We start from the raw sequence: 23,484 nt of genomic DNA, 5'->3' as shown, positions 1-23,484 counted from the left end.
GATACTCATTACCAAAACTTCGCTCATGACCTTGCCTCGCTCGCAGGTCCGAGGCTAGATAGATCCTGGAAAGTGTCCTGGGACACTTCCAGGAATCTCAAAGGTAAGTTTTACTCCGACATTCAACCCCATATCCCCAAAAGGCCATGGTTTTTTAAAGCAAGATTTCTTGATAAACCTGCTACCTCCACTATTTGCAGGCTCCGTCTGGGTCATGCGTGCACCCCTGTGCACCTGGCTAGGATTCGGGTGCGTGATAGTTCTGTATGTGACTGCGGTACCAGCGAAGGATCTGTTGATCATCTTTTCTTTGAGTGTCCCAATCTTCAAACCTCCCTCCACGATTTCCTCCCCCCGTCCATTCCTAAACCTGTAAATATTAATTATCTACTAACACTTGTACATACTCCAGTTGCTAACATTCTGTACAGATTTCTCAAGACTAATAATATTAAACTGTAAATTTGTATATTGTCATTATATATACTAAAACTATACTAACCCCTATTTGTGATGTCCTGTATATATATTGTGTTTGTCTGTTTGTTCCAGGTATTAACCCTGTAAATATATCTAAATTACCGTAAAGACAGTTATAATATACATGTGTGTTCCTTATTACAATTGAATTTGGCGGAATTTGCTGTGTCAGTCACACACGGCATAGTGCCACAACCAAAGATTGATTGGATGTGTTTTTGTCAAAAACCTAAAAATATTCTTAGCTATTCACACCCTTAAAGCTAATAAATGATAATTTCACCGATAGTCTGCTGACTAAAGTGTTTAGCACTGCATTGGGTAAGAATAGTTTTATAAAACCTTCATACTTACTTCTGGTCTTGAGGTTAGCTTTTCCTCCATTTGTTTGCTAAATCTATGCTACACACAAGAGTGAATATGTGGCAGAATGTAGAGTTGTCGGTGGCTGTAGGCTCAGTGGAAGTGAGAGAGCCTGCAGAGGTCTTTAATTAGCTGGTGGTAGGGGGTGAGGGCGGCCTTCCTCTTCAAATGCTATATGAGTGTTTGTTTGTGGCCTCCTATTCAAAAAGTCTATATCGTTTTAGCTCTAAATCTGGTGCAGTAAACAGATTATCATGCTATTGTCTATTGAATTTTTATAAAATTATGAACTATAAATCTTCTTGCATGTTATGAAAACTGGTAGAAAATGGTTCTGAATACCTACTTACTATTTTTCCCACCTTTTACACTCATGTATTTCTGCAATAAAGGATTATATTGATGCTGTTTCTGAAGGCACAAATTCTAATTTTAGGCTGTCATAACCTTATATATGTCGCAGGCATCTGGTTTAATCTCCTGTTTGATTGAACCGCTAGCCCGTTCATTGGATGACGCTACTCAGTTGAATGACTAAAGAACAACTCGTCAAGTGGTTGACTGTAACGTCCAACATCTTGACTGAACGTTATTCAGCGAAGTCGTTAAATGGGATATAGTATAGCAACTTTGTAATGTCTGGTTAGGATGAACATGACCAGACAAGAGTCAACAAAAAGACTATGTTACAAAGCTCTCATCTCACAAATTAACTAAAAAATAACAATAAACGTACCTTGATATTGTTGTTCATAATTATCCAGTTTCAGCACATTTTTTTCTTTGAAACTATCCGCCGGTGTAATAATAGGTAAATCCATGTTGTCACACTATTTTAACATAAATAACGCACTTTAAAGCTCATTTATTTGCAAAAAATAACAATACAAGTGCTTTTTGTGTCAGCTGTTTGCTGTTAGACGCCATATTTGTTTTATTCACCACCTGACTGATTTTAAGTCCGCTAACTAGTTGAACGTTTTGTGACACTTGTACAATCAACGTTCGGCCTAGTCATACAACTGAATAGCGTCATCCAATGAACGGGCTAGCGGTTCAATCAAACAGGAGATTAAACCAGATGCCTGCGACATATACATATCAGGCTGTATGAGTGTTACTGTTAGTGAGTGGACTGATGGTCAGTGGAGCAGAAGAGTGGAGACCACGTACTGGTAAGCGCACTGTTTGGTGGCCCAACGCGAGATGGACAGACAATATAGTCAAGTCCACGGGGAAGCACTGGATGCGGGCCGCCTCCGATCGGACAAGGTGGAAATCATTGGGGGAGGCCTATGTTCAGCAGTGGACGTCCTATGGCTGAGATGATGATGATGAGTGTTACGTCAAATCTCATATTTCACTGGCAACATTTCTAGTTTTACATTGCTAAAATTAAATTTTGTGCCTTCAGAATATATATCATTATAATACTTAGTTAGAAGTCATTAATTGCTATTTGAATATATTTCTCATGTTTTAGTTGTACGAAACCACACTATAAGATGGAGGATGGCATGGACATAGATGAACATGATCTGTTGAACAACCCTACTGTGAGGAGCGTGTTTCCAGACCTTGCCGTTCTCAAACAAGAAATTATTGATTTTGATACAAGTGAAGGTGTAGCACCAGGTTTGTAATTTGAATGCTCTGTTAAGGATACATTTATATTATACAACTCTGTTTAAAAATTATAGGGAAAAGATCAATTAAACACAAAATCTTTGTTATTCATCAAAATGTATTTTATCACAATTAGGTATATTATCAAAGTATGCTCCTTCAGAAACGATACACATACATAATCTATTCATCAAAACATTTTTTAAACAATGTTTCCAGGATGAGTTTATTATCGTTTCTAAAGGAACATACTTCATGTTGTTGAGGTAGGCCTAGACCTAGGTCCACCCCACGAAGTTTGTCGTAGGTACTTACTACTTACTGGACACCCTGTACTAATGAGAAAATATTATGCTGGCCTGATCAAAGGTTTCTAAGCTATAGGTACTCATCTATGGTTGAATGGTGTAGTGGTTAGTGACCTTGACTGCTATGCCGAATGTCCCAGGGTCGATTCCCGGCTGGGGCAGACATTTGTTTAAATACAGATATTTGTGCTCCAGTCTTGAGTGTTGATATTTAATATGTATCTGTCTATATATTTGTGTACATAATATATCAGCTGTCTGATACCCATAATACAGGCTCTGCCTAGCTTGGGGTCGGATGGCCGTGTGTGAGATGTCCCCACATATATATATTTATAATTATAGCACAGGTCGGTCGTAGTAAGAACAATATGGCTAGATGGGGATTCACGGATGCACAAAATCTGAACTGCTTGTGTGAAGCGCCACAAACTATGGTGCACCTTACTTCATGCCCCGCATGTCCCTACACCTGTACGCGGGAAGAGCTCATGACCGCTACCAGCGGTGCAGTATCAGTGGCCCAGTTCTGGGCATGTATTATTTAGCGACTTTGTTGGTTTGTCGTCGACACGATAAGAAGAAGAAGATTATAGCACTCACACTTCTCTCTAACATTCCCCTGCATACATTCATCAGAGAACTCATTCTCTCCACAAATACATCACATTCTGGTGCTTCGGCGAGCAGGGAGCCGAGCGAGACGGCCGCGAAAATATGGTCGATGTGACTTTCATACATTTTGATTTGTACATGTACAGTCAGCTGCATAAATAGCTATACACTTTTGTACCGTATCAAACTATCTACTAAACAAAACGTCAATGTTTGAATTAATGAATAGGCAGTTAGTGAGTTTGACTATGTTCAAAAGTGTATAGCTACTTATGCAGCTGACTGTACTTCTAATCAAAATTTAATGAAACTAACTCTAATCTGGCTAACATTTTCTGTCACAGCAGTGACAAACCACAGACCGACTCTAGCGTTGTTCAATACCACTAACAAGTAGAATGTTTATTTTACCTTCATTCATGTCACACCCTAAGCGCATTTATAGCTATCCAAATTAAACTTTTTGTACCTTACAGAAACATTTACAACGTCGCTAGAAGTATCAATGAGAAATGAAAACAAAAATCAACTACACAATTTAACAGTCTACAGTGGGGATCATCCTACCGAGTGCTCCACTCAAGACCGGGATGTGAAACCTGACCACCTGTGTACTTACTGACATGGATGACACAATAACGGTCAAGCGCAACAGTTTGACAGAATTTCATGAAATTGAAACTGTAATCAAGAAGGAATCAGAGAATGTTGTACCAAATGAATTGCCATTTTACAGAAACAGAATTATACTCGGCAAGATACATGTAGACGAGTCTGATGAAGAACGAGAAGTTGATGCACCAGGTGACTGTAATAATGTTGTAAACAACAAAACAAACAATGATGCAGATTTGGCAGTGTCAATATACACTGATGTAAATAGAAGCATGAGGATAACTAAACAGTATTATGAAATGGAAAAATGTATGCAAGCGAAAATTAATCTAACAAACTGTTATACAACTCTATTGAACCATAACTGTTACTGTGCTCAGTGTGCAGTGTTGTTCCCCACCACTGAAGCGTATAGTGAACATTACACGAGCACACATACCGAGACCACTCACTCAACTAAAGCCTCGGCTTCTCTTGTGAAACATAAACAAATCATATACCCACGTGAGAAAGCATTTGTGTGTGACTCCTGCACGAAAACATTCAATAAAAAAAGTAGCTTGATAGAGCACATGTTAATTCACACTGGCGACAAGCAATTCGAGAGTGACATTTGCACGAAATCATTCTACCGAACATGTCATTTGAACAGCCACAAGTTAGTTCACACTGGCGAAAAGCCATTCAAGTGTTACATTTGCATGAAAACATTTAGAGGAAGGAGTCATTTGAAGAGCCACAGCTTACGTCACACTGGTGAAAAGCCATTCCAGTGTGAAACTTGCAAGAAAATCATCAGAAATATATGGAATTTAAAACAACACAAGTTAACACACACTGGTGAAAAGCCATTCCAGTGTGAAACTTGCAAGAAAATCTTCAGAAATATATGGAATTTAAAACAACACAAGTTAACACACACTGGCGAAAAGCCATTCGAGTGTGACATTTGCACGAAAACATTTAACCAATTAACAAATTTGAAGAAACACAAGTTACTACACACTGGGGAAATGCCATTCCAGTGTGAAATTTGCACGAAATCATTTAACCATAGAAGTAATCATAAGAGGCATATGTTAACTCACACTGAAGCTAAATCATTCCAATGTGAAACTTGCAAGAAAAACTTTAAACATGTATCGGATTTAAAACGACACAAGTTGATTCACTCTGGCGAAAAGCCATTCCAGTGTGACATTTGCATGAAAACATTTCTCCGTAAAGGTAGTCTTAAGAGGCACATCATGTTACTTCATACTGCAACACAGGCATATGATTCTGAAGAAATGTGTCGGAAAAAATGTAAGATCCGGGAAACATGAGGAAACATAGTACATGACACGGCGTGAAACAGCGGGATGTCAGTGAGTGTCAGTGGGGCGCGCTGCGGGCGAGGGCTCGGCCTCCGCCTGTCCCCTCACTGCAGGCAGCGCCGGCGACGCACAGGCCGCGTTGTCGACACGCTCTCCTACACCCACATACAAGCGACTCCACCTACACTAACCACCTCAGTTGCAATTCTGACATCGGCGCGGACGGTCGCTTTCTAGCGGCGCCGTCTGTAGCCGTCACGTGTGACTCACTACTGAGTGACCCGGCTGCTCAAGGACAGCGTCCTGTTGTACACCGAGATGCCTGAAATCCCGGCTCAATTGGAAGCCTCGGAACAGTATAAAATGTATTTAAATCGGTTGATTATAAGAACTATTTGGTTCTATATTTTTAATAAACATTATTATGGCATAATACTGATGTTTGTTGTTTTCATATTTGTGGTACCTGTTGCTGTGCTAGTGCCGCGGCGGTACAGAGGGCCTTCGCAAGAGTGCGCCGCGCCGTCCTGTCCTCAGCAACTGTCCTGGCTTCTGTCCAGCTCAGCGCTTGCGCTCGCAGCTCGCCGTCAACTGTACGCCGCCATGTGTGCACCGACGACCGGGACACGGCGTCTGCGGCGGCTACTAGCTACTCATTCAAAGCTTGTTTTGTCATTACTCTTATGTGAATAAAATATTGGACAGTAACTACCTATATAATTTTAAAGACTACAATATACCTAGTATGAGTACCAGGATTAATTATTGTTTATTTCACCTCAATAATCAATAAATACCTACGTTAGAGAGTTTATTTGTAGTAGTGTTATAGAATTCGATCAAATTTTTTGGCGTTTTAAGAACAACGTAGTTACTTGCTGCCCTTGCGTCCCCGCACCCCGGCAACTTAACTGAGGGCTAGGTGTGTTTTTCATAACCGATTGAGCAGTGAAAATCGACATTTGTACGGTGCGGAGCTAGTGCAGCACGTATACCGCTAGGTGGCGACTCTCTCGCGCTACACAAATTCGCGTTTACTCGCCGCTATTCTAACGGAGTAAAAACTCGCACTCCCCATGCGGGTCAGCATGGAGACGGGGAGTTGAGCGCAACGTCTAGTGTATTGTTCCTCTGTGGCAATGTGTCTGACTATGCGGGGCTGCGGGGGACGCGGGGTCCTCACTAACTCTAGTAGGAAAGTAGGTAGTAACTAAGAAGATATAATATCATTCCACTTAAGGCAGGCTTCATGCAGGATTAGGTATGATCTAGGTACAACAATACAATACAATACATAACTACATATAAAAGTACTTTTATGGAGTGAGAGAGTGAGGTGAGTCCAAGGAACGTAATACCTAGGTACCTGCTACTTCTCTTACAATAAGAAGCCGCTCCTCTGTCAAGCTATGAAATGCTACATGACAGCGCTGCTATAGGTGGCTATAGGTAAGTAGGGTAACGTAACGTACCTAGGGACATTTTCGACTACCCCAACTTTGAATGAAGCTATCGCAGCGTACAACTAAGATATTAATGTGAAATTTTTTTTATTCGGTAGGATATATAATCTATTATCACTAGTATTTGTGCTAAAGCGTTAGTGTGGCCAGATTTTATTAAATTAAGATAAAAGTAAAAATGCTTGTTTTGACCCAAGGTACGTTACACGTTTGTACCTTGGGACACTGTTTCCTATAGCTTTGTACTATGGAAAATGCAAACTTCTAAATAACGCCTTATATCTCTGTTTTTATTGATTTACTGCATCTCTCTTCTGTCTAGTTTCACTCTGGCACTAATAAGAACAGAGATATAAGGCGTTATTTAGATGTTTGCATTTTCCATAGTACAAATCCATAGGAAACAGTGTCCCAAGGTACAAATTTAATCGTGTCCCAAGGTACAAAAAAGCAATATTTAACCAAAATTTAAATATCTTTGTTTTTAATTGAGGAATCTTTCAAATAATTGCCATGTCATAAAATTAAATAACTGAAAAGTTATACGTGACATCCATGTCTTTATTTTGAGCATGCCTCAATGAGATAAAGCAACACAAAAAACTATACAAAAGCTACTTTTGACTCCAAAAAACTTCATATTGTCTTCACCACACACTCGATGCTGGTATGATCACGAGACTCACTAGTTTTACCAAGCGAGTAAAATACTATGCCTAGGGTAGAATTTTAATGTGTTTATTTAGCCGGTTTTTAAAATACAATCAATGTCCCGAGGTACAAGCGTCCCAAGGTACGTTACGTTACCCTAACTACCAGCAAACTAAACAAAACTTGTAGTAGGTACAAGGAGGTGGAATATTACCTATCATGCAATGTTTTCTATCTTAAACTTCGCGTTGGAATGTCTATATATTTCAGTTAGCTGATAAACTTCGATACCGCGGTTATTTCATACAGTCCTGTACCGGTATTGAGTTCTCAGAGCCATCTGTTGTTTGTCATCAAAACTAGTCTATGATATCTACTTTGCTTGTCTTTCCTTTTTAAAATTTACTTATATAATTTTTATCTTGCTTTTACTCGAGAATACCTGCAAGTAAGAGCTCTCAAGAAGGAACATGTGAGGCCTCAGCTGTGGCGGCGGTGGTGTTGATGTAAAAATGAAATACTTAATCTGTGAAATTAAAACAAAAACCACAGAGTACTTTCATTTACAAACAAAATGTCAATGATATATGACGGCTTGGCTTTGGCTTGTATTGTATTTCAGTATTTGGATGTGTTTTAGTCAAAAACCTAAAAATATTCTTAACTATTCGCACCCTTAAAGCTAATAAATGATAATTTCACCAATAGTCTGCTGAATAAAGTGTTTAGCACTGCATTGGGTAAGAATAGTTTTATAAAACCTTCATACTTACTTTTGGTCTTGAGGTAAGCTTTTCCTCCATTTGTTTACTAAATCTATGCTACACACAAGAGTGAATATGTGGCAGAATGTAGAGTTGTCGGTGGCTGTAGGCTCAGTGGAAGTGAGAAAGCTTGCAGAGGTCTTTAATATTAGCTGGTGGTAGGGGGTGAGGGCGGCCTTCCTCTTCAAATGCTATATGAGTGTTTGTTTTTGGCCTCCTATTCAAAAAGTCTATATCGTTTTAGCTCTAAATCTGGTGCAGTAAACAGATTATCATGCTACAGTCTATTGAATTTTTGTAAAATTATGAACTAGTTATAAATCTTCTTGCATGTTCTGAAAACTGGTAGAAAATGGTTCTGAATACTTACTATTTTTCCCACCTTTTGTACACTCATAAATGTATTTCTGCAACAAAGGATTATATTGATCCCATTTCTGAAGGCACAAATTCTAATTTTAGGCTGTCATAACCTTATATACATTCTTTGTTTATAATCAGGCTGTATGAGTAATACTGTTAGTGAGTGGACTGATGGTCGGTGGAGCAGAAGAGTGGAGACCACGTACCGGTAAGTGCAGCATTTGGCGGCCCCACGCGAGAAGGACAGACAATATAGTCAAGTCCACGGGGAAGCACTGGATGCGGGCCGCCTCCAATCGGACAAGGTGGAAATCATTGGGGGAGGCCTATGTTCAGCAGTGGACGTCCTATGGCTGAGATGATGATGATGATGATGAGTGTTACGTCAAATCTCATATTTCACTGGCAACATTTCTAGTTTTACATTGCTAAAATTAAATTTTGTGCCTTCAGAATATATTTCATTATACTACTTAGTTAGAAGTTATTAATTGCTATTTGAATATATTTCTCATGTTTTAGTTGTACGAAACCACACAATAAGATGGAGGATGGCATGGACATAGAGGAACATGATCTGTTGAACGACCCTACTGTGAGGAGTGTGTTTCCAGATCTTGCCATTCTCAAACAAGAAATTATTGATTTTGATACAAGTGAAGGTGTAGCACCAGGTTTGTAATTTGAATGCTCTGTTAAGGATATATTTATATTTAAAAAAAACACGCACTCACGCCTTGTACTAATGTACTCCCTTGCGTGGTAGGCAGAGGTGCATTGCTGCACCCACTTTTCGCCAGAGTGTTATGTTATTCCCAATGTAATAAGGGGCGGGCCTATTGCCATTTTACGTGCACATCCAAGACCCGAGAACAAATATCTGCCCCAGCCGGGAATCGAACCCGGGACCATCGGCTCAGTCAAATTCAAATTCAAATTCAAATTTTTCAAATTCAAATTCAAATGGTTTAATCGACGTAAATTTGTCGATAGTCATCTACCACCATTTCACAAAGGCCCCGTCATTGAGAAGGAAAGAAATGGCGAAAGAAACTTATTACAATTTTTACTTATATCTAGTACCTACGAGTACAATTTTACTTAAGTACCTATATCCATTTCATTTTTTCAATAGCCTTAGCTGAGGTGGACAAGACCACGCGTTTTTGTCGTTTAAATAATCATTTATACTATAGTAAGCTTTACTACATAATGTAGCTTTAATATAATTCTTAAATTTTTGCTCAGTAAGGTTTATTGCTTCATTTGATAATTTATTATAAAAGCGTATACAGTTCCCCATGAATGATGTGTTTGTTTTCGAAAGTCTGAGTGTGGGGAAAAGCAACTTATTTTTGTTTCTGGTCTCAATACCGTGAGTGGCTCCTACTTTACTAAATGAATTTAAGTTTTTACGAACATACATAATATTTTCATAGATATATTGGCATGGAACAGTTAGTATACCTATTTCCTTAAACGTATCTCTTAATGAAATTCTAGACCCTAATACATATATGGCTCGAATTGCTCGTTTTTGCAGAACAAAGATTTGATTAATGTCAGCCGCTCGTCCCCACAATAGAATTCCGTAAGACATAACACTATGAAAATAACTAAAATACACAAGCCTGGCTGTATCTACATCTGTTAACTGTCTAATGGTTCTAACCGTATAAGCTGCAGAACTCAATCTACCGGCTATCCTCTCAATATGGGGTCCCCATTGCAACTTTGAGTCAATTGTAATACCCAGGAATACCGTTTCATTTACTAACTCTAGCTTATCGTTATTCAATGTCAAATATGTCTCTACTTGTCTTACATTAGGCAAAGTGAATTTAATACATTTCGTTTTCTTGGAGTTAAGAGCTAAATTATTTACAGTGAACCAATTAGCAACTATGGAAAGAGTACTGTTTGCATTGTCAATATTGACTTCTTGTCGCTTCAACTTAAATATAAGTGAAGTATCATCAGCAAACAGTACTATCTCACATAATTTATCTACCAAAAACGGTAAATCGTTAACATATACAAGAAACAAGATTGGTCCTAAAATCGAGCCTTGGGGAACACCCATACTGACAGGACAGCCAGCCGAACGCACTCCATTTATGTCAACTAGTTGAGTTCTGTTGGTCAAGTATGATTCCAATAATGTAAGAGCTTTGCCAGTTAGCCCATAATATTTAAGTTTCATAAGTAGAGTGGCATGGTCCACACAATCAAATGCTTTCGATAGATCGCAAAATACACCCACAGCATCAAGACGTTCCTCCCAAGCACTAAATATGTGTTTGACCAACGCGACACCAGCGTCAGTTGTAGATCGACCTTTGGTGAAACCGAACTGTTGGTTATGGAGAAGGCCGTGAATACTAAAGTGCGAAAGCATTTGATGCAGCATAATTTTTTCAAATATTTTACTCAGTACTGGCAAAACTGATACAGGCCTAAAATTATTGGGATCATTTTTCTCACCAGATTTAAAAAGCGGTATTAGTTTACTAAGTTTCATCAAATCGGGGAATACACCGACCTCAATGCATCTGTTAAAAAGATTAGCCAAGTGGGGTGCTAGGATGTCAATAACATGACTAATAACTTTAACGGACATGCCCCATAAATCTTCTGTCATTTTAAAATTTAATTCTTTATAAGTGGTAATTATGGTCTGTGTATTTATACCATGAAATTGAAAGTCGAGATCGCAAGGCGGTGCATTCCCTCTTAGCAAACGTTCAGCTTCAGTGCAAGATGAATCAAGGTTCTCAGTTGTAGGTACCGGTATACTACGGAAAAAATCTTCAAAGACGGAAGCCACTTCTTCACTAGATGAAACAATTTTATCATTAATTTTAAGTTCAAAATTTAAATCACGTGGTTTATTCTTCCCGGTTTCAGTATTAATGATATTCCATACGGTTTTAATCTTGTTATTAGAGTTTTTAATCTTTCTATTTATATAATCTGATTTAGCTTGGTGGCAAACGGCTTTGAATATCTTTGTATATTTCTTTACATAATCTCTAAAGTTATCGTCATAAGTAAATGTACGCTGTTCATAGAGATCATATAATTTACGTCTGCTCTTATAAATTCCCGATGTTGCCCAGTCATTAAGACTTAGTTTACAATTAACATCTACTTCTTTCTTAGTAAACACGTTTTCAAATTCTTGAGACAAACCTTGAAATATTTCCTTAAAGGCATCATTGGGATTTCTTTCAGAGCTTCTACAGTAGTCAAGTTTACTTTTCAATCGAGATTTAAACTTATCAATTCTGTATGATGTTACTGGTCTGAACTTGAAAGTGGCTGACTTACGTTCAAAAGTACAAGGAAACGTAATAATTTGCCCACTGTGGTCGGATGGTAAACAATTGATTACAGAATGATTAGTAAAATCACAATTACAGTAAATATTGTCAATACAAGTGGCTGAGGTGGGAGTAATTCTGGTAGGTTCCAGGAAGACATTACTTAAATTATATGACTTGAACAAATTAATTATACAACATTTCATAGAAGTCTCAACTAATAAATCAATATTAAAATCTCCCACCACGACCACTTGTTTTGAGCTCTTAGATAAGATGGTAAGACTATCCTCCATCACTTTCTCAAATACTTTATAGTCAGAAGAGGGGGGCCTGTACACGCTTAAAATTATATACTTGTCCATCTCAACACAAGCTAGTTCAGCTATTCTTTCGACCGATAATTTTACAATGTCTTTCCTATCCTTACATTTTAAATTTTTCTTTACAAATATTAATGATCCTCCTTTGTCTAACGATTTCCTATTAAATGAGCTAATAACATTGTAATTTTTTACATTAAAATTCATGTCATCATTTTTAAGGTGATGCTCAGTAATACAAATTATATCTATGTCGTATTGTTCTAAAAATAACTCTAGCATTAGAAGTTTGCGAGAAAGCCCCTGAATGTTCTGGTGTACAACTCTCAGTTGCTCATCTCTTGTCGTGCATGGCAGTTTAAATTTACATTAGTATTACTACTAACTATCGTATCAGTTGGTCCTACTTCTGTTATACTACTTATAACAGGGTCATAAATATTGTAAGCTAACAATTTAGCTATCTGTCGCTTATAAAACTTAGGTACAAATAATGTACTCTTAGTCAAAATAAAATTATGAATAAATTTATTTGTATCGAAATACATCATTCTTTCTCTGTCACCAAAGGTCATGTTAAATAATAACATTTTTAAATCACCTATGTAATTATTCTGCTTTGTAGTCCGTGAGGTGGAGTAAGGGAAAGCACAAATAATGGTTTTCCTAACATTAATAGAAGAAAGTGCGTCATAACATTGAATTATGTCCTCTTTCTCTACTTCTATGCTATTTCCTACTAGTAATACTATTGTAGTATTCAAGCTGTATTGCCCTGACACTATCCTATCTACAATTTGCTTAAATGAGGCACCTGGCATACATATATTAACTTCTTTTTGCCTGAGATAGTCGTTCAGCATATAGCCCATTTTACTACCTAACTTATCAGAAAAAACAATTGTCTCATAAGGAGAACAACTGTAGCTACTCGATGGGGCTTCTTCTTGCAGACTGGTACATGAAGACGAGGCTGGGGTCACTGCGGGCTGCTTTGACATTGGAGTATTGAGTGATGGCGTGGCGGGCTCGTCGTTGCAGAATCCATCTGGCCGGAACTCATCTGGAGTGCACGTGGTGGAGGCCGGGGTGGACTGCTGCAGCTGCTTGGCAATGTCACTGGTATGAGTGCCCAGTGAAGTATTGGTAGCAGGCTGGATAGGTGATGCATCTTGGGTGGCCTCTGATAGAGCCAGAGCCGCTGACATCTGGGAGCTGGTGGTGTTTTCCTCAGTAGATGGTACCCTTGGAGTGTTTAAGACTAACTCCAAGTTATTTAGTCTTTGTTGTAGCATCGCCATATTTATCTCGTACTGTTCGTTGCAGTCTGCGAGCTCCTGGTTTTGTTTAGAAATTTCTTTCTCGTATTTTTGGACCAAAATTCCAAGTCTCACCTTTTCTGTTTTTAAAGGTTGGTGTGGGATGGTCTTATATTTCTTGATTGTTTTCTTAGTTCTACTTATAAATCTATTTATTCTACAATATTTCTTTAGTTTATTTGCACCTATTATCTTGATTTTCTTTTCACAACAATCATCATATTGCAGTTCCTTACAAGGTGTGGTTAGGTCTATTGTAGGCACAGTTTTTGAGTGGGAGCTAACTAGTTCGTCATACAAGGCCATTGTTTCATTATTTGCATCATGCTGTTTCTTCTCATTCAGTCTGTGGATTTCAGCATTTGACTCTGCCAGCTGTTGTTCAAGGCTGTGAATCTGAGACAGGGTGACTTCGTGTATATCTTGGCATTGCTGGTATGAGTGTAGCAAGTTACTCAACTCGTCACATCCAGTAGTCAGGGTCACTAACCACTATGCCATTCGGTCGTCGTATATTATACATTTCTGTTTAAAAATTATAGGGAAAAGATCAATAAAACACAAAATCTTTGTTATTCATCAAAATCTATTTTAAGACGACCGAATGGCGTAGTAGTTAGTGTCCCTGACTACTGAGCCGATGGTCCCGGGTTCGATTCCCGGCTGGGGCAGATATTTGTTTAAACACAGATATTTGTTCTCGGGTCTTGGATGTGCACGTAAAATGGCAATAGGCCCGCCCCCTATTACATTGGGAATAACATAACACTCTGGCGAAAAGTGGGTTCAGCAATGCACCTCTGCCTACCCCGCAAGGGAGTATATTAGTACAAGGCGTGAGTGCGTGTGTATCTATTTTATCACAATTATATTATCAAAGTATGCTCCTTCAGAAACGATACACATATATGCCAACAAATAATCTAATCATCAAAACATTTTTTAAACAATGTTTCTGAAATGAGTTTAATAATCGCGGCGAATTCAGCTTAAAAAAAAAATATAGGATAATTATTTGGCTTATTTGTATCTTTTCTAAAGGAACATACTTCATGTGGTTTAGGTAGGGCTAGACTAAAGATGCGCGATTATCACTAACCATAATCGAATTATTCGATTATAGACTTTATTCAAATGATTCGAATAACCTTATCATTCATTCGATTGTGAAAGAGTGAGAAGTAAATATAATAACGTAGAGCATCGTCTCATTCCTCCCTATTCAAATGACTACTTTATATTCGATTATCTGTCTTTTCATCTTAAATAATAATCTATTAAAACATCATTCGAATTGGAAAGAGCTAGATGTCAATATTGAATGTACGAGGGCGATACCGAAATGATCGGGAATAGAAAAAAGTACAAAGATATCATAATATTATTTACTTTTATTGTTTTTCAAAGTAGTCTCCGTGACATTCAATGCACTTTTTCATTCGATTAAACCAATCATTGAAACAGTAATTCCAGTCTGAAGTGGATACTGTCAAAACAGCTGATTTGTAAGCTTCGACCGCCTCTTCTGGGCCGCTAAACCGTTGACCACGTAGCATATCTTTAATTCTTGGGAATGTAAAATAATCATTGGGGCTCAGATCAGGGCTATACGGAGGATGGTCCATCAACTCCACGTTTTCCATATTTAAAAACGTTCTTGTTTTGCGAGCGGTATGAGAGCTTGCATTATCGTGGTGAAGGATTATACGACGATTCGGGTTAGTTTTACGAAGTTCTCTTACGACTTCCGGCAAACAAACTGTTGTGTACCAATCAGCAGTAACCGTCCTTTGTTCTTGTAATGGAATCGTAGCCACATGGCCAGTTTTCGATACAAACGAAGCGACCATTTTTTTTGACACGCTGCGTGAGCGAATAACTTTTGTTGGCTTGACCTCACCTTCGAAGACCCAAACTGCCGATTGATGTTTTCTTTCGGGCTCATATGAATAAATCCACGATTCATCACCAGAGACGATATTGTAGACAGCATTTGAACTGCCTCCATTGAACCGTTGCAGAGCAGATCGACACCAATTAACAATTAATTAACATTATTAACATTAATGCTGCTAGCATTAAGTTCGCCTTTGTACCAATTTACTTTGTGCAATAAAGAATTTAATAATAATAACACGAGTCGACTTTTGTTCCTCGGTCAAACGGTGGGGCACCCAGCGCGAAACTAACTTCTTGACACCCAGTTCTTCATGTAAAATGGTTTGAATGGCTGTCATACCAATGCTGAGAGAAGCCCGAATCTGCTCGTATGTCACATGTCTATCTTCTTTTATTAACTGGCGTACAGCATCGATGTTATCTTGTGTTACCGCTGTTTTTGGCCGACCAGTAGAAGGGACTGTGGTAAGAGAGGAACGTCCACGGCGAAACTCAGAATACCAACGATATATAGTCGTTTTACTTGGTGCTTCAAGTTTATAAATAGAAACAACCCAACAAGCAAAATGGTCGAATAAGGGCCCATTTATAGCACTTAAAATCGAATAAGTATTGATTAATGGCTGAAATTTTACTAGATTGTGCCATAAAAGTGGTACAGCTATTAATAAGCATTTTTATCTAATTTGCGCTGTAACAATGTCGAATACACATCTACTCGACCTATATTCGACCTATATAGCCCGTTTATTCGACATTTCTATAAAAGCTGCTTTATTTTATTTAACGCACACATTAGTGCTGAAAGAGAGCTTTAAGAGTTATTAATTCGCTTATTGATTGTTCAGGTTGCTATTATAGAACTATTACTCATCATTGTATTATTTGGATCTAATTTGCTGAATAAAAGATTTTATTTTACTATACTGCATCATTGTAACTCTTATAGCTTCATTAATCGACATTTCGAATAAAAGCTTTCAAATAACTGTAATAGCTCACATACTATTTGAAATGCTCTTATGGCACATTAATTCGATAAATAATTCAGTAACAGCATTTTGGTTACGTTTATACAGTTTATAGTATTTTAATGTGACAAGCAAATAAATAATTCCATTGCACATTCATTTTTTTATTACGTGATAAAATGGATTACAAGTCATGGAAATTAAAAAAGAAAATTAAAACAAAGATACGGAAAAATTCAAACTAAGGTTCAAACAAAGTATTTGTCTCAAAATTCGTCAAGTGCGATGGCCGAAACGTCAAGTGGTTCCGTTGTTCCACAGAAAACAACTGAAGAAATCGTGGGCCTGGTGTCTCGGTCCATAAAACATATCCTCCCTTCTCAATTGTCTGCACAATCTTGAAAACCATTCTGGAAAAAAAGCGTGATTAGTATCTTTTCTGCTTTATTCAAGTTGTATACTTGCTTGCTTTGCAATCAATCACTTTTAAATGTTTGCTAGTTATATTCTATTCTGAAAATCAATGTAATAAATTTTTCATCGTGTGAAGAAAATGAAGTTTTTTTTATAATTATATAGTTGCTAATTTATCATTAAGTATGAAATGAAGCAAATATGAACCAATCGTTAATTAATTACATTTAATAAAATACATCAAATGACATTCACCCCAACTCGGGTTAGTCATGCTAAGGATTTTGCATTGAGGAACCCTAAATTTATTTAATGATGGCTGCTTGTTTTGCTATAAGTGCAACATTGTAACTATTATTGCATCAAAAATCGATTAATAGTGCTGTAATAGCGATATACGAACAAACATGGCTATTATTTTATTTTTATAATTTATTTAATTAATTTTGACCATATTTACTATTTTTTAAGAAAGATTTAACGTAGCCCTTAAACATATGTTAAAGAATTCCTATTACTTTATCGATAAAGTTAAATGCGCCTAAGATTTTTCGTATACGAATGTGTAAAATGCAACAATAGAAATTGCACTAGTAATAACTCATTTAGTTATTAATGGAGACTTACTTACCTTTATGCTTTTGTAATCAGTCATTACGATAGATCAGTCACAATAATCCACAGATTTTCTTCCATATATTTTTCTGCAACAGTGTGACTAAAATTCAGCTAAATAGTGGGGAAAAAGTAATTTTGTTGCATTTATCCCACAAAAATGAAGAGTTGTAGCAACTCGACAGCTATTATTCTACTTATTAGTCGATTAATGAGCACCACATCGCTGTTACTGCACCCTTAGTGTAGAAGCTGCAACAAAATTGCTATGACAACCCTAAATTGGGTACAGTTTACTTTTACTCGACTTTTAACCTACTATATAAGCTTCTTGGTTACAATCACTCGACTTTCATAGCACTGAATTGCTGTATAATTTGTGCCCTTTTCGCGTCGAGACAGCGCTGCCGCGACCATTATTCGACTAATTACGGGACTTTTACAGCACATATTAGCAAAACAGGAACGTGGCCGTTACCTTTATTGCACATATTTTTGCTACTTGGGAAGCTCGGCGAGACATTGTTCTTGAGATAAACCTCGACGAAAGTTGTGAAAAATTATTGCACGGAAATGTTCCCGCGTAAGCTCCATTTTTTACACCGACTTGTCAAATTCAAATGGTCAATACTCTTTTATTTTTTACTTTTTTTAAAATTCGAAAATGGAATTATGTTTGAAAAAACACTAGGTACATTTGATACACCAAAAAGGTTTCACTCTAATTTATTCCTAAGTATTCTATTCCCGATCTTTTCGGTGTAGCCCTCGTATTGCGTCCTCTTATTCGAATAGTGTCATTCGATTATCAAAATTTGTGGTTAGTGGTTTGCAAATTCGATTATTGACATTAGTGGTATCAAACCATTCGATTGTTGCTGTCATTCATATTCATAATCGCCCATCATTAGCCTAGACCTAGGCTACCACCGCATGCAGTTTGTCGTAGGTACTTACTACTTACTGGACACCCTGTACTAATGAGGAAATATTATGCTGGCCTGATCAAAGTTTAACTAAGCTATACTCATCTATGGTTGAATGGTGTAGTGGTTAGTGACCCTGACTGCTATGTCCAAGATTGTGGGTTCGATTCCCAGCTGGGGCAGATATTTGATTAAATACAGATATTTGTAAGCGGGTCTTGGGTGTTGATATTAAATATATATATTAATGTATCTATCTATGTATTTGTGTAGATATATCAGCTGTCCGATACCCATAATACAGGCTCTGCCTAGCTTGGGGCTGGATGGCCGTGTGTGAGATGTCCCCACATATTTATATTTATTTATTTATAATTATAGCACTCACACTTCTCTCTAACATTCCCCTGCATACATTCATCAGAGAACTCATTCTATCCACAAATACATCACATTCTGGTGCTTCGGCGAGCAGGGAGCCGAGCGAGACGGCCCAAACATGGTCGATGTGGCTTTCATGAATTTTGATATGTACGGTGGCCTGCGCCTAAAAGTATACAGGCGGAGTTTTTAAAATAGCGATCCCTGATTATGAAGTGACCAGCTACATCTGTTATAAATCCGGGGACGTGTTGTGTGTGATGTGTGTAGCAGTGGTGTTTATGTGGATGTGCTGGAGCAGCATGTGAGCTTGAGATCGCTATTTTAAAAACTCCGCCTGTATACTTTTAGGCGCAGGCCACCGTACATGTACAGTCAGCTGCATAAGTAGCTATACAATTTGTACCGTATCTAACTACCTACTAAACAAAACGTCAATGTTTGAATAAATGAATAGGCAGTTAGTGAGTTTGACAAGGTTCAAAAGTGTACAGCTACTTATGCAGCTGACTGTACATCTAATGCAGTGACTGACATAATCCCTGTCAACAAAATTGAATGAAACTAACACTAATCTGGCTAACATTTTCACAGCAGTGACAAACCACAGACCGACTCTAGCGTTGTAAACTAAAAAGTAGAATATTTACTCTTTCTTCATTCATATCACACCCCAAACACATTAATTATATCTATCCCAACTAAACTTTATATTACCTTACAGAATCCTTTACAACGCCGGAAGTACCAAAGAGATATGAAAACGAAAATCAACTACACAATTTAATGGTCTACAGTAGGGATCATCCTACCGAGTGCTCCACTCAAGACCTGGATGTGAAACCTGACCACCTGTGTACTGACATGTATGACACAATAACTGTCAAGCGCAACAGTTTGACAGAATTTCATGAAATTGAAACTGAAATCAAGAAGGAATCAGAGAATGTTGTACCAAATGAATTGCCATTTTACAGGAACAGGATTATACTTGGCAAGATACAAGTAGATGAGTCTGACGAAGAACTAGAAATTGATGCACCAGGTGACTCTAATAATGTTGTTAACAACAAAACAAACAATGATCAAGATTTGGCAGTGTCAATATACACTGATGAAGATAGAAGCATGAGGATAACTAAACAGTATTTTGAAATGGAAAAATGTTTGGGAGCGAAAATTATTCTAACAAACTGTTATACAACTCTATTGAACCATAACTGTTACTGTGCTCAGTGTGCAGTGTTGTTCCCCACCACTGAAGCGTATAGTCAACATTACACGAGCACACACACCGAGACCACTCACTCAACTAAAGCCTCGGCTTCTCTTGTGACACGTAAACAAATAATTTACTCTCATGTGAAGGAATTTGTGTGTGACACCTGCAAGAAGATATTCACTAGGAAAAGGATATTGATACGGCATATGTTAATTCACACTGACGACAAGCAATTCGAGTTTGACATTTACAAGAAAACATTTAACCACCTAAGAAATGTGAAGATACACAAGTTACTTCACACTGGCGAAAAGCCATTCCAGTGTGACATTTGCACGAAATCATTCTACCTAAGACATCATTTGAAGCGCCACAAGTTAGTTCACACTGGCGAAAAGGCGTTCCAGTGTGACATTTGCACGAAACCATTCAACCAAATAAGTCAGTTGAAGAGACACAAGTCAGTTCACACTGGCAAAAAGCCATTAGAGTGTGACATTTGCATGAAAAGATTTAGACATAGTTGTAATTTGAAAAGCCACAAGTTAGTTCACACTGGCGAAAAGCCATTAGAGTGTGACATTTGCATGAAAAGATTTAGCCATAGTTATAATTTGAAGAGCCACAAGTTAGTTCACACTGGCGAAAAGCCATTAGAGTGTGACATTTGCATGAAAAGATTTAGAAATAGTTATAATTTGAAGAGCCACAAGTTAGTTCACACTGGCGAAAAGCCATTAGAGTGTGACATTTGCATGAAAAGATTTAGACATAGTTATAATTTGAAGAGCCACAAGTTAGTTCACACTGGCGAAAAGCCATTAGAGTGTGACATTTGCATGAAAAGATTTAGAAATAGTTATAATTTGAAGAGCCACAAGTTAGTTCACACTGGCGAAAAGCCATTAGAGTGTGACATTTGCATGAAACGATTTAGACATAGTTCTAATTTGAAGAGCCACAAGTTAGTTCACACTGGCGAAAAGCCATTAGAGTGTGACATTTGCATGAAAAGATTTAGAAATAGTTATAATTTGAAGAGCCACAAGTTAGTTCACACTGGCGAAAAGCCATTAGAGTGTGACATTTGCATGAAAAGATTTAGACATAGTCCTAATTTGAAGAGGCACATGTTACTTCACACTGCAGCACAGCCATATGATTCTGATGCGTCAGAAAAAATGTGAGAGAGTTCATGCCAGGATGTTAAAAAGTGTGTTGTTCACTTTTAACTATTGCAAGCCAGCGAAGTGATTGCACTTTTCACTAATGTAACTACTTGATCTCGTGGTCTAATCGTTAAGCTATTCGGCTTTCAATATGGAGGTTGAGGGTTCGAGTTTCTGGGAGGAGTAACTTTTAATTATTATTTTAGTTTTTCTTTGTTAGTCATTATAGGTAGGTTATTTTAGACAATCTTTATCAATATGAGCAGGAAATAAAATAAAAAATATAAGTATAAGAAAAAAATACTTTATTTCACTATACAAGTAAATATTATTAGTCTGTATGCAGAATTATTGTAAACAAAAGTAAACAAATTCAGAAATTGTAGAATTACAACAATGAGAACCAACATGTTACTAAATTTCACAATTTGTTCTTTTCTACAATTAAAAAGTATTGTGGTATATGTATTGGTAAATAATATAACCTTATTGCATTACTATAATAAATGAGTGTTTATTCAGCATTCGGTTGTATCACTCATCTCATCCTCACGCCGTTCCCTCCATGGCGACCGTGCCAGTGACGCGTCGCGCGCCATATTTGGCAGGTCGGGCGACGCTACGTGATTCTTCGTGTTAAATTCATCATGGACTGTACTTTTCCATTATAAAAAATTATCACCAGTCCCCAGATGTCGGCACCTCTTTCGGGGTTCAACCAGAGTGCTTCATCTGAACAGCACCAGCAGCCAGCAGACAGTGTCCTACCAACTGACACTCAGCTACATCAGCTGCCATCTGCCTGCCCCCCTGATGAGATTCAGCCACGTACTACAACCTGCAACAACGAGCCCGCCGTCGCGACGAGTAGTGTCCTACTAACTGACACTCAGCTGCCACCAGCCTGCACTCTTCATGTGAACGAGCCAGCTAGTACAGCCTGCAACGACGAGCCAGCTACTACAGTCTGCAACGACGAGCCAGCCGTCCCGACGAGCAGCCCGTCACCGTGCGACCGGTCCGAGATTGCCCTGTCTTCAACACCAAGTACCTGCCTGCTTCGAGAAGCTCCTTATGAGACAATTGTCTTCTTAGATAAGCTAGGTAGCAAAATGGGTCACATGTTAAATGACTATCTTAAACAAAAAGTCATTAATATATGTATGCCAGGGGCTTCTTATAACCAAATTGTAGATAGAATTTTGTCAGGACAATACAGTGCAAACACTACATTAGTATTGTTAGTTGGAAACAGCTTAGATGTGACAGAAAATGACTTAATAAGATGCTATGACGCCCTTTCTACCATGGAAATCAAGAAAACGATAATCTGTCCTTTTGCCTATTCCGCTTCACGGTCTCATAAGCAGAACACTCAGATACATGAGTTAAATATGTTGATATTTAACATGACATTTGGTCATAGGGAACAGATGATGTATTTCGATACAAATAAATTTATTCACAATTTTATTTTGACCAAGAGTACATTATTTGTACCTAAGTTTTATAAGCGACAGATAGCTAAATTGTTAGCTTACAATATTTATGACCCTGTTATAAGTAGTATAACAGAAGTAGGACCAACTGATACGATAGGGCAAAACACCCAGTAACTGACCATGTGCCAGTAACTGACCACCTTCCTCTTCAACTCCAATAAATAAGAAAAATAGCCAAGCAGGGCCATCTAGTGAACATCCAGTCTATTTTGTGGTTCATTGAGAGCATTACTGATACAAAAGATTTTGCCAGCCGCCAACAGATGGATTGTGAGCGATCGAAAAAGTTCAGTTGGCGCGCGAACCGAGTAAATTGCAGTTGTGACTAACGTATTTGTTAAGGTAAGTGAATTTTTTGATCGTAAAATTTACCATGAAAAAAATTGAAATCATTGAAAGAAAAAAATATACCATATTGATTGAATTATAAAGATTACGTTTTTGATAAGATTCAGCTTGTTATTTCCCGTTTGATTGTTTTTAATGGGGTGGACAGTTACTGGACGACGAAACGGCGATTTTCCAATAACTGACCACCTATGTCGGTTATTGGGATTTTTGGTTGAAGCTGAATTTAGGCAAAATAAGAACGTAATATTAAAGCTCATATGTGCCATTTTCTTGTGTCAAAATATGAGCATTCTATCTTCACTCCTTCCATTTACTGACATAGGTGGTCAGTTATTGGGTAAATTGGTGGTCAGTTACTGGTATTATTATATATGATATATTTTTACAGCTTTCAGCGAGATGAAGAAGCGCCAAAATAGCAAAAAAAGTATAGAAAAGGCAATTCCACTTGTCTGAGACAAACTAGGATCAACAAGACATTCCAAAATAATTCAGGGTGACATGC

The 23,484-nt window shown here is 37.8% G+C and overlaps 6 protein-coding genes and 1 long non-coding RNA gene across 12 annotated transcripts in view; 5 read left to right on the top strand and 2 right to left on the bottom strand.

Annotated features, from left to right (window-relative positions):
• Positions 1 to 5,762, top strand: part of LOC105389496 (zinc finger protein 85) — a 35,513-nt gene extending 29,751 nt beyond the window's left edge. Inside the window, exon 4 of one of the 2 annotated variants that reach the window (XR_007266761.1) lies at positions 553 to 689. The gene's annotated coding sequence lies outside the window, so the exon portion shown is untranslated. Of the gene's footprint in view, positions 1 to 552; positions 690 to 5,345 lie in introns of those variants that run through there. The other variant, XM_048623955.1, reaches the window with a different exon arrangement.
• LOC105392845 (zinc finger protein 184-like) overlaps positions 1 to 23,484 on the top strand; it is a 342,691-nt gene that overhangs the window by 179,698 nt on the left and 139,509 nt on the right. The gene's annotated exons all lie outside the window — the stretch shown is intronic.
• Positions 1 to 23,484, bottom strand: part of LOC125488551 (zinc finger protein 85-like) — a 144,504-nt gene that overhangs the window by 40,718 nt on the left and 80,302 nt on the right. The window lies entirely within an intron of this gene.
• Positions 1 to 23,484, bottom strand: part of LOC105389492 (zinc finger protein 70) — a 153,202-nt gene that overhangs the window by 68,975 nt on the left and 60,743 nt on the right. The gene's annotated exons all lie outside the window — the stretch shown is intronic.
• LOC125489162 overlaps positions 1 to 23,484 on the top strand; it is a 232,846-nt gene that overhangs the window by 171,257 nt on the left and 38,105 nt on the right. The gene's annotated exons all lie outside the window — the stretch shown is intronic.
• LOC119692148 (zinc finger protein 737-like) lies at positions 677 to 21,546 on the top strand. 4 transcript variants are annotated; one of them, XM_048623945.1, is made up of 3 exons: positions 677 to 801; positions 2,327 to 2,478; positions 19,460 to 21,533. In XM_048623945.1, exons 2-3 carry the CDS (start codon positions 2,349 to 2,351, stop codon positions 21,142 to 21,144), a joined length of 1,815 nt encoding a protein of 604 aa, XP_048479902.1. In that variant the 5' UTR covers positions 677 to 801; positions 2,327 to 2,348; the 3' UTR covers positions 21,145 to 21,533. The 4 variants fall into 4 exon arrangements, with proteins under 4 accessions (XP_048479902.1, XP_048479903.1, XP_048479901.1 ...); XM_048623946.1 differs by lacking the exons at positions 677 to 801; positions 2,327 to 2,478 and adding exons at positions 7,948 to 8,177; positions 9,087 to 9,238 and having other exon boundaries at positions 19,460 to 21,546; XM_048623944.1 differs by lacking the exons at positions 677 to 801; positions 2,327 to 2,478 and adding exons at positions 8,391 to 8,772; positions 9,087 to 9,226 and having other exon boundaries at positions 19,460 to 21,546.
• Positions 4,015 to 5,762, top strand: LOC125489145 (zinc finger protein 85-like). The gene has a single exon (XM_048624008.1). It carries the CDS (start codon positions 4,016 to 4,018, stop codon positions 5,330 to 5,332), a length of 1,317 nt encoding a protein of 438 aa, XP_048479965.1. The 5' UTR covers position 4,015; the 3' UTR covers positions 5,333 to 5,762.

This window comes from Plutella xylostella, chromosome 11 (assembly GCF_932276165.1).
Source record: "Plutella xylostella chromosome 11, ilPluXylo3.1, whole genome shotgun sequence".
NCBI classification, from domain to species: domain Eukaryota; kingdom Metazoa; phylum Arthropoda; class Insecta; order Lepidoptera; family Plutellidae; genus Plutella; species Plutella xylostella.
The sequence above is the reverse complement of the archived record's forward strand: the minus strand, read 5'-3'. Positions and strand labels throughout refer to the sequence as shown.

Excerpts from the sequence above, each read along its gene's own strand:
- LOC119692148 (XM_048623943.1), top strand. The coding sequence starts at position 8,708 with ATGAGTAATACTGTTAGTGAGTGGACTGATGGTCGGTGGAGCAGAAGA. Across the intron at positions 8,773-9,086 it reads AGAGTGGAGACCACGTACCG|TTGTACGAAACCACACAATA; the intron begins GTAAGTGCAGCA and ends CTCATGTTTTAG. Across the intron at positions 9,239-19,459 it reads AAGTGAAGGTGTAGCACCAG|AATCCTTTACAACGCCGGAA; the intron begins GTTTGTAATTTG and ends ATTACCTTACAG.
- LOC125489145 (XM_048624008.1), top strand. The coding sequence starts at position 4,016 with ATGGATGACACAATAACGGTCAAGCGCAACAGTTTGACAGAATTTCAT.